The following is an 11,772-nucleotide window of genomic DNA, read 5'->3' as shown; positions in this document are numbered from 1 at the left end:
AAGGGGGGCAGGGGGTGTAGGGGGGCATAGCCCCCCACTCGAATTTTTTATTTGAGGGCAATTGTGTACTTTCCAGATTATGGTTTTTTCGCTATATATTTGTAACGAGGGTTTCCTTCTCTGTAATGCAAGCAATACTGAGAGGTCTGAGGACAAGCGCTATAACCCTATTGTCCATTGATAGTGAAGCAGGATCTCATCTCACCGGGGACGTAGGTAACCTTGCCGAACCTCGTAAAATCCGTGTGCATTGTTTGTTTTGTTTTTCCATTATCTTCTGCATCGTTTTAGGGTTACGTTCCTACAATTACCTCATAATTTTCATAACTCAACCCTCATAAATTAGGTCCCAAAACAGTATAAACCCTTGAGAACAACACTGGAAAAGCCTCAATTAAGAGAAATGGCTCCACTGCATCAAGCTCTTAGGAAAAAAAAAAACAGCAATAACGATAGTTAGTCTAACATTTGAGAATAATAATTACAACTTTTTAAAATGAAAAATAGCTTACCAAAGAATTCTGATGGATATAAAAGTTTCGCAAAAAACATAAGAGACCAATTTCATTATGTTCGTCTTTATATTTGGGATTAAAATCTGCCAAAGAAAATTTTAATAAATCATAAAAACAACAATCAAGCCTTTTTTCCAACTAATTAAACTAGCTCAAAGATAACTTATAAATGACACAACGGAATTGTGGAAACCTCAAATGATCCCAATCCAATTCAAATATGGGAAACGTCCCAACTTAATCGATTCCCTCACTGCCGCTCTTACTCTTGGAAAAAAATCAGTGCTGGTACACTTTTTTCATCACGAAAAAAATCAACAATTTTTTGTTAAAAAACAGTTCTCTTTGTGGGGCACCAAAAAAGGGGTGGCCAAGCATATCAGCTCCTACACAGCAATATATTCAAACATTCAACCATTAATCGGGAAACAAAACAGAAATCAAAATTTTAAATAATTTATTACCTCCAACGATACAAATGTTCAAAATCAGGCAAATCGAACAATATTAAAAATCTGTTTGCCACACCTTCTAAAAGAAACCGGTTCCGTATATGTAAGTGAGTCTCAGAGAAGTTAACTTTATATGAAAAACAAGAAGAAAAAAAAAACACATTATAAACAAGTCAAACAACACTTGAAATTGTAAAGTAAATAACGTTGTAACTTGAAATTCTTACATTCCACGCATTTAAGGAGGATGAATTTGATGGAGTGGCCGGCCAGTAGCCACTGTTGAGCTGAAAAGACTCAGCTCTTCTACGGCAAGTTTTTGGTCGTCTAACCATCCTAACCCCTTGACAAACTCTTTAACACATCTTGTAGAAAAGGGGAACGGTATGCGACCATCCCTCGAACGATAGCTACTAAGGTATTCTGGCTTAACAAATCTTCCAAATTTTGAACATGAATACCAAGCAACACTGCATTACGGTGAAAACCTAGTAGTGGTGCTATATATTCATCAACATTGAACACCTTATGCTTATAATCTTTGAAAGATTTCCAAGAATTGGCGTAAGGATCTTTGGTTCTACAAAAACTATAGCAACTGATTGATGAAATTAATTGAGACGTGACACACACACCATCAAATGTTGGAGAAAGTGCATGATCGCCAGTAACATAGGACTTCACTGTAACAGGACACTTCCTCTTAAAAAAACAAAAAATAAGAGAACCCAATTTAGGTTTCAAAGATGAGGTTTTTCTGAAAGGTAGGTGATTACTTTCCTTAAATAGGGATCTTTTGGAGAAAGATCTCAGCCGTTTTATAGTGTGGTTAAGAGAAGAATATATTAGATAACTTATATATTATGAGGTTGTCTTGGTATTTAATAAAAAATACATCAGCTGATGTCAGCACTTGAGTTATATTCCCTAAAAGAGAATGAGGGGGTGTGAATGTAATTTGGTATTAAAGGGGATGGATGTCTGTCTAATAGTGGCATTCTTTAGAGGGTGGCATTGTAAATTTCTCTATTTTTTATTGCAAGGGAAATTGTTACAAATCAGGAATATGAAGTTACGAATTGAAAATATTGATTTATAAATTATAATAATTCTTTGATTGATCTTCTTTATCATTATACAAAATGAGTAATAATACATATATAATTCATCGAAGTATTCAGATCGGCCTAATCTTCTTGGTTCCTAGAGAAATTGTTATGATATCAAGGTGGGGTATAGATTACACAAGAGGATACAACAAAAAACACTTCATCTTCTTCCATGTGTCTATGACTCTACCTCAACTATTATCCACCCTCCAAAAAAAAAAAAAAAAAAAAAACCTAATAACATAGAACCGAAAAAAACCCTGTAAAAATCATAGTAGAACCTAAAAAAATCCTATGAAGTTTCTTAGTCTACCATGGCTTCGTGATACCATTCTTGTTATCGCTAAACCGTAAAGTGGGAGTAGTTGATAGATTGCAGGTCCATTAACTTTTTGGAAGGCTGATTATCTCTAAAGTGGGTGTTCTGAATGGTTCCCTTCATTATTGTGTGGCTTCTTAACAGTTGTTTCATCTCCTACTGCTAAGTAACTCGGGGGCGGATCAGGTTCACGTACAATAATGTACAAGAACATCCTTGGTCCGTGGATTTAGAATCAATTTTCTCTCTCTTCATTAAATAAATTATAAATCCAAGGACCAAGGACGTACGAGAATATTCTCGTATAAGAATCTGATCCGTTCAAGAGTTACTCAACCTGACTATTGTGTTATGTTCTAAATTATCTGGTAGTCCATCGGTGAAGCCATGTTTTTTGTGCATTTATGCACGAATTTAAACCACACGGGGAACACAGCTCACTTTTTTAACTTTTTTTCTAAATTAAATTTATTATTACTAAAAGCGAAATAGCTGAACATGCTAGCATTTACTAACCATTAGATGATAAAGTTACAACCTTTATCTGAAAAATGGCAATACATGTAATATGTCCAAAGTACATGATATGGAAATAAAAAATATATTGTACAAAATGCGTACTATCCCTCTTACTCCGCCGTCCATTAGCATACATGTGTTTTTCGATTTTTAATCATTTTCCTTCCTTCTATTATTCATCTCCTGCAACCTCCGCCCCCCGTATTCATCGACTCAGAAAACCATCTCCCACTCTTCTTCTTCTCAGAACACCACCACCCATCTGTTTAGTCTTTGGGTACAAATCGAAACGTCCCACCCTTTGCCCATAATTTTTGCAACCCTCGCGCAAGCTCCACCTTTAACCTGACCTTCTGCCCCTATCACCAGTCTCCCAATTCCGTGCCCACCCTGAACCCCCCCCCCCCCCTCTTCCACCAACCTGATCCCAACTCCTGCATTTGAAACCTATAATAGACAGAAAAAAGGCCCACATATTTAATGAGAGACAGAGAGGGAAGTACACATTGGACATCCACCCTCAACCATTTGCTCCATTTCAATTGTAGACTGTAGAGTCCTTCACACTAAAACTGACGATATTTACAAGGCATCCATCCTCAAACCATTTGCAGCATTTCAACAGTAGTCCTTTACACAGACTGACGATTTTTACAACACTTAAGAATTTTCAGAGGGAAGATATTAGAAGCAAAACTACAGAAGTTCAAGGGAGAGACTGGTATTGACTAGTACATTCAAGTACTGTAAATTCTAATGGAAGTCCCAATGGTCTGCCTACACACAGGGCACTTAGGAGCTGATCCACACTGAACTGATAGGGAACAGCCTTGGCAGCAAACTAGATGCCCACATGGAAGAAAAGCAGATCGCCGCCTCCGCAGCAAACAAATCACACACAAATCGCCATCCGGAATATCACCAACATCCTCATCTCTTTCAATTTCAGCATCAGCAGGCTGATGGGCCTGCCTTAACTGTCTCCATTCTTTCCATCTATTCCAGTTCCTGAATGCATCAGCAATTTAATGAAGTTAAAGTAACAAATAATACCTCAAAAAAAAAAAAAAATTGTCTGGAAATTTTCTCCTCAGTGTTCTTAAGAAGAACCAGGAAAGATTGAAGTCCATCACATCAATCAATTCTTGCCTTCACCAAGAAATTAGAGGATATAGTAATCAACATTGCAACCATCTAAAATTTACATCTTCCATCATTTATCTGAAGTTCATTAAGATGAACCAAAATATTGAAGAATCCATTGGAGTGATGTGGTCGAATACAGTACCTAACAATAGCGTAGCCTAAAATACCAAATGACAATGAGCCAAGAAGAATGCCACTCCATAACAGAAAATTGTCCTAACAGCAAGATCTACCACCATCTGCTCCTTGGTCATGTCGGACTTGGAACAATAAACAACCAGTTCAACTCCACTGAGTCAGCATACAACAAAGATCAACTAAATTAATCTCCATGATTATTTAAATCATTTAATCTACTGAGTTTATGTCATGAACAAAGGAGATGGAACATTGAAATCAATGGAAGTAAATCATAATATTCAACAATCACACATTTTTCCACCTTAATAGAAAAATGGATGGGTTGAAATTCAGATATGTATTTAAGCGTATCTGTAATATATCGACATGTATAATATTAGGTAATTAGACAAATATATCATAGAATATTTACAGACTGGATATTCATAGATGTTCTCTACTATCAACAAACAGAACATCACCGCAGCAGCAAACACGCAAACAGTTGTCTGAACCATAACTTGACCGATCAAAACTACCCAGGTTGCAACTTCCCAATGAACCAATATGTGTCATGAACAACAGAATTTCAGATATACAATGGTTGTGGAACCCTCGGTCAAAAAAAAAAAAGTAGCAGTGAAAACCACCACCAGGTTAACTTGCAACAAAACCTGATATGTATCATCATGGCTGTCAGATCTGTGGAGCTTTAGCCACAACCAATCATCATAGACCTAGACCAGAAAAACTATGAAAGTTCAATGACATAGCCACTTATATCAGCAAGTTTTAACGAAAAACTCCATTTTCAGAACCAGCTATAACTGTGTGCCATGATTGTCTAATATACCATCTGTGGATGGTTTCAAATACTCCAATATAAATAAAAGTATATAACAGCATAACACTAGTACAGAGCATAGGAGCATGCCTTACTCAACAATATGAAATGGGTTCAACATGTTGAAGCCATAGAATCTAGCAGATTTCAATCCTCAATAAAATTCCTTACAAGAAAATGGGAAGGTCCTTGCAAGACTTAATCTCAGGAGTTCCATCTTGCAATCTGCAAATGCCAACTGCACTTATTTCCTTTCCCAGTGGAAGAATTTTCTCTTCATCTAGCAAACCAACCTGGCAGAAAAAAGCAATACTAGATCAACAAACTAAAAGAAGAACATGGGAAGAAAAAAAGAATGAATTTGAAAAGCTGATGAAGAGAAAGAAATTAGTTTCTGAATAAATTCAAGTATTTTGAATAAACAGTAAACCAAGGAAACATCTATTTCATGTGCAACTTACGGGATATTCATGACCAAAAAGTGCCTGGAGGAAAGTATAGGGAGAAGCACGGACTGGCTGCAACTGATGATAAACCGTCATAAGAGGTAAAGGATGCCTTGAACCATCCAAATTGACAATAACATAATCAGTACGTGGCCACCCACCTTCAACAAGAATAAATGGAACCTGTAAATAAGAGATAACAATCAGAATCAAGTTGGGAGAGCACAAGGGACCTTTGTTCACTTCATCAGGGCATAAATAAATTTGTGATTCCCTGTAAAGCATTCGAATGACCAATGGCAGAATTTTGGGATAGAAGCTTCTTGAAGCAGATCTAACATATTGGCGTTTTAACATGGCATAGACCAAACCAATACAACATCTTATCAAGCAGGATAGGGATAGAGCCTTTTTAACTCAGATGCAATGGCAGTAATCCCTGGTTGATAGAATCTTATCACAGTTTAAACCAACCAACATAAAAGGTCGTACCCTGTGCATGAGGATCCTGCATGTGCAAGGTCCAAGGGGGTGAGAACTATGCACCCTTACCCTGAGAATGTCGAGAGGCTGTTTTGACCACTTGGCCGCCAGGTCGCAACATTCGTACTTTTACCATTGGACCAAGCGCGGCCCTTTAAACCAACCAACATCTTAACAGAAAAATTGGAGAATAAATGAGGTTTTAAGTTCAGTAAGAAGCAAGTAACTATTAGAAGCTCCCTCATATCATCAAAGGAAATTTGAGCTTAGATACATCAATTTAATTCATTTTTTTGTAAGCCAGTGGAGTACTTGTGAAATGCGAGGTTCCTACATGCCATCGTGGCCCTATGTCTTTTGACACTTCTTGGCATTGTCTTTCTACTCACCACCCCCCCCCCCCAAAAAAAAAATTCCTAAATTTCACAGTACCAGTGAAAAGATTGAAAAATGAAAATAAAGAACATATTATTCTGGATCCTATATTTTTCTCACAAATATTTGAATCAAAGAAAGACTATGACTATGCTTCACAAATTTCTACAATAAGGTATGCCATTGGCACCACCACTCATTTAGCAGATTCAAAATAGAAACAATATTGAACCAACTAGAAATTGGAAAATTGAAACATATTGAGGTTGCTAGAGAGGGTATGCATTTGCTTTCAAAACAGTTCATCATAGGTATAGAATGAGTATTTTGTTTATCTGTTATTAATCAGGAAAAAATCCATTTTTAACGAGGTGGGAATATGAACTTACCGTTTTTGATGAGGTAGACTTCTGTTCTTTCCAGGATCTTCCAATGACGTTGCGCAAGTCAGATATCATCCATCCAAACGGTTCTCTCCACTCATTGTAGATACACTTCACACAACAAATTAACCACAAAATTTCAACATCTTAGTTCTTCAAAATTCATTTCATATTTATCCCAAAAAAAACTACATTTCTCAAAAGAATAAAATTAATATTTAAACTGGCACAGTCAAAAATTCAACTCATTTAAAAAGTCTTCAAAGGACACTTAATCTTTAGTATTGATAAATTTGTTGCTAAAGTGTGTGGCACAAAGAGAGGAACTCACTTTTACGGGATAGGAGCTCCCTACGGTCAATTTTAAGTGATTTGGCTTTGTTAGAATATGTAAAAGCATAGTGAGTCTAGTGACTAGTGAATGAGTATTTTTTGTCTTTTTAGTTCATTAATTTGTAAAATATGTGGGAGCAGTCAAGTAGGGCAATTAGATCGCACACCTCCTATATTCTTCTCTCACAATCATCACGGGATACCAGAGTGGTTGCGAGCTTTAATCCTAATCATGTCGTGCTATTATTTTTTTTTTGGATTTCTGCCACAATAAACATGCCAGATTCTAACTCTGGTCGTGTAGAAGGTGTCAAACCAGTTTTGGTTCTCATACTTTTAGGATGTAGAAACTTGCTGGATGCTGGGGCGTTGTGTGTGACCTGGTTTAGTTCCCTGGTTATTTGAAGACTTTAAGTATCAAAACCAGGGATAGTATGGAGTAATCTGCACATAAATTTTGATCGTGGTGTGTGAAGCTCTTCCTATTCCCTTTTCTGAACAGCAGCAATTCAGTGGCTTTTTATTGGTTAGAAGAATGACAGATTGTGGAAGCCAAAATCCAGCCCATAACCCAAGTCAATGGGCTCAATACTAGGCCCATATAAGGGTCAGAAGTGTCAGTAGTTTAGTTTGGGTCTTTAATAAATCTAAATGTCAGAGCCTCCTTGATAGGGTTAACTCCAAACTTAGGGGTTGTACAGCTAAATTTTTTTAGCTCAACGGGAAAGCTCACTTTTGTTCAATCCATCTTATTTGCAATGCCTCAGTATTATATGTCTTGCTTTAACTTCCTGCATCTATTCTCAAGGACCTCGATGCTTTGAGCAGGAAATTCTTCTGGTCCAATGGAGATAAGAATATGGTTCCCACATTTAGCTGGTCTCAGATTTGCAAATCTAAAAAATCTGGTGATTTTAATCTCAAGCTCTCTACATTCATAAATAAGGCTTTACTAACCAAAAAAGCTTGGGAGCTCCTTAATCCCTATTCTTAACTTTGGGGCCGGTTTATGAAGTCTTAGTACTTCCCCCATTCAGATTTCCTTCACGCTTCTTGCCCCACCTCAGCCTCATGGGGATGGAAACGATTATAGGGTCCATGATTTGCTCCTCAAAGGCTTAGTTATCTGTGTAAGACACAGTCACACAATCAATTCTTGGGTTGATCCTTAGATTCTGGGATACACCTTTCCTCTCCCACTTCTCAGCCCCTTCTTTTGTAGCTGACCTTATTGAACCTTCTACCAAATCTTCGAAAGCTCCCTTTATCAGATTTTGGTAGACTTGTGAAATAGCTGGAACAATTCTTTCTATCCCAATTCATATCTTGGAAGTGGAAGATTCATTCATTTGGGCATCTACTTCTAAGGGGGTTTTTACAGCCTCGTTAGCGTACAAATTAGCTTTGAATGATCATCCAACTCTTCCAATCCAATTTGACAGAAAGTCCGGCATATTCATACAGCTCCTAAAGCGCGAGTCTTCATCTGGAAACTCCTTTTGGATAGGATGAGCCCCTACGGTTCTCATGTAGGCTGACACAGGAATTGGAGTTTTTAGACGAACGAGGTTCTTTCATAGCTTGCTTCTTAGAATATGTTTAATTTACTTATGCCTACGTCGCTGAAGCTTTTGCAGTTCGTCAAGCCCTTCAAATTGCAACAACCAAAGGTTTTCAGAATCTTATTATTGAGTATGATTGTTTTATGGTTATTCAGCTGATCATCGTTGGAGGATTGTTTCTATCATCAATGAGTTGCTTTTTCAGCTCATTCTGTTCATGTGTTGTAACGTCATATTTACAGACAAATAAATTCAGTAGCTGACTCACTTTCAACATTTGGTGCTAACCGCATAAACTTTATCATTTGAAAGATTCCACCACCCCTCTTTATTTCCCAGTTTTTGTTTAACGCCTCTTTTTTTGTATCTTTGCCTCCCTCTATCCACTTTGAGCATAACGGGTATGCTTATTTTTAATGCTCCTAGTATTTCATTCGAAAAAAAAAAAAGTAAAGCCACTGACATCACAGACAGGATCGAATACAAAGAGTTATCATTCATCAAGCACATCTTGATTATGGTTTCTTGAATTGTTTCGGATTGTGGTCCGTGCATGGTTTTAAGTATCGGTGCGTATCGTGCCATATCGATAGGCATCGGCATGATACATACCGATACGCTACATAGAATTTTGGGCCCTCTTTTGCGTATCGGTCGTATCGTATCGTGCCGTACTGATATGTACGATACTATGCAATACGAACTTTTGAAAAATATGAAAATTCCCGTGAGTATCGGTACTGTATCGGTACGTATCGACTATATCGTATAGTACCGAGCCGTATCGTATAGTATTGGTACCGTATCGACTGAAAATAAGAAAATTCCCGTGAATGTGCCTTTTGTTATTTGAAACAAACACTTCAAACTCTCACCAACGGTTTTCTATATTTCTCTTCTTTCTTCCCCTTTGATTCACACACCTTTTTGGAGACTCAAATGGTAGATTGAAAGAAACATTGTGGAAGTGAATGGTTCAAAGAAGGAGAAAAACATAGTCCAAGAAGAACCTTGAACTTGAAAGTTGAAAATTTTGAATAGTAAGTTCTTGAATCTTTACTCACTTTTTTCAACTTTAACCTTAGATTTTCAAGTTTTTTTACAAATCTAAGGTTCATCATACTTAGAATCACATTTTGTGCATCATTATTACATGAAATCATTGGATTTATAAGGATTTACAAACTTTTTTCAAGAGAAAATGAGGGTTTCAATTTTTTTCAAATTTCATAGATCTACTCATGCTCGATGATTAAAAATGTTTAGATTTTTTATATGTTATGTAAAAACAAGTGTTCTACAAGTTCCATGGAAAATTTTGATTGTTCTCAAAAAAATATATTTCTCTATCAATACGATACCCTCATCATTTTGAACATTTTCAACTCAATATATTTATCTATCAATACGATACCCTCTACTTAAGTATTTATGCATTCTACATGTTATATATAGATTTTTTTAACTATTTTTTTATGCAAAAGTGTATAAAAATGTGTTCTCTATCCATTTATGTGCGTATCTTAGCATATTTTCGATACGATATAATACCCTTCGATACGTATCTTAATTTTGACCGATCGATACCGATACTTTAATCCTTGGCTCCGTGTAGATTATTCCTTTCTTGCTTCTTACATAACCTAGCCCTACATATTAAAGGTATAAAAAGCACAAAGTTGAGCAGAACCGACTATAATATGCAATATAGCTAGAAAATTATACTGGGAAACATAAGTTCTGCCTCAGTTGCGCATTCCACATTGAAGTATACCCCAAAAAGAAAAGAAGACAGAAAATCAAACCCTCCCTAAAGAATTTGAAAGATTAAAAGGAAAGAATATCTGACGTACCGTCTGTGTTCTCTGTAACACAACTCCTCTCTCCACGGACTCATGCGAGACCAGAACGTTAGGCCTCAAGTTTCTCCAATTCCCATCGACCACCGATTTCGCCTCGACGTGACCACGAACGACAAGAAGCTTTCCGTCAGTGGCTTCAGAATCGCCGACGTTGCTGGTGTTATCGCTATTGTTGTTGTCGTCGGGAGAAGACAGGAGGATGCGGAGATCGGAAACTTGAACGGCTGGAGCTCGGCGGATTTTGCGAAGTTGCTGAAGAGGTGCTACTGAAATCGATAATGCTTCGTATCGCTAAGTAGGCCAACATTAGGCCGATGACGGCGCCATCGGCCGCTAGGGTGATCTTTGCGGAGAAAGACGCTGCAGCTCGGTCGTGAGAGGACATTTTTGGTCGTTACCTCTTCTGCATTTGACCCACCAAAGGCCGACGGCGACGGCGATAGTGGCGATCTCTATAACCTCTATCGCCGTTGCTACTTGCTCCCTATGTTACAACTCTGTTCTGTTCCTCTCGCGCCCTTTCTCAATTCAGATTTTGTACTAAATCAGCGTGAGACTCACGTGACACGGTTCAAATCGTTCGGGTTTCTAATCGGTTTTCGGGCATGAGTGGTTCAAGCCCGAAATTAAATCGGTTTTTAACCTGATATAGAATCATCAAAATAAGCTGAAACCGTGTCGGATTGAAATTGAAATCAATCAAAAATCGAAGTTTTTTAACGATTTAGTTTTGATCCCTCGTTCCTATATCAAAATCGAAACAAACCAACCATTTGGCAGCTTACTTTTGCGTGCGCACCCATTAACCCTTCAGTCAGAATAACGATATATTGTATTTTTTATAACCCTCTGACATTTTTATAAATTCATTTTGATATTTTTTTTTGATAGAGTATAATTCCTTTATAGGCTCATCTTGATCGTTTGCCTCATCAGTCATGCATTTTTTTATTTCTTCTTTTTAATTTTCTTGAACTCACGAATTATCGCTCACCAACTACACTATGCAACTGTTGTTTGAACTCACGAATTACCACTTATTTCAATTAGTTTTCACATTTGTTGTATTGATTCCATGAGTTAGGTTGGTGATGCTCATCAAAACAAATGAAACTTACATAGTAAACCTCGTCAACTATATCAATCTAGTAATTAATAATTGTATTTTTCCAATGTGCAATCCCCTTGATGCCTAAATATGAGTAGATTGCAAATCATCTTATTGTACTTCTCAAAACATCAAAATCTTGTTTTACTTGCACTTAAAATTAAAAATCAAGTGATATTTATCCTGATAATCTATT

The 11,772-nt window shown here is 37.0% G+C and overlaps 1 protein-coding gene across 1 annotated transcript; it reads right to left on the bottom strand.

The window, feature by feature from the left end:
- Window positions 1–3,459: 3,459 nt before the first annotated feature.
- On the bottom strand, window positions 3,460–10,981 carry LOC122072298 (E3 ubiquitin-protein ligase SPL2-like). The gene is given in 9 exon segments (XM_042636886.1): window positions 3,460–3,922; window positions 4,203–4,272; window positions 4,275–4,320; window position 4,794; window positions 5,196–5,317; window positions 5,486–5,653; window positions 6,718–6,822; window positions 10,460–10,717; window positions 10,719–10,981. Coding segments are annotated over 9 exon segments (1,176 nt in total). The 5' UTR covers window positions 10,854–10,981; the 3' UTR covers window positions 3,460–3,651.
- Between the last annotated feature and the right edge of the window lie 791 nt (window positions 10,982–11,772).

The sequence above is a fragment of the Macadamia integrifolia genome, chromosome 2 (assembly GCF_013358625.1).
Source record: "Macadamia integrifolia cultivar HAES 741 chromosome 2, SCU_Mint_v3, whole genome shotgun sequence".
NCBI lineage: Eukaryota > Viridiplantae > Streptophyta > Magnoliopsida > Proteales > Proteaceae > Macadamia > Macadamia integrifolia.
This window is presented reverse-complemented; position numbering and strand designations above follow the sequence as displayed.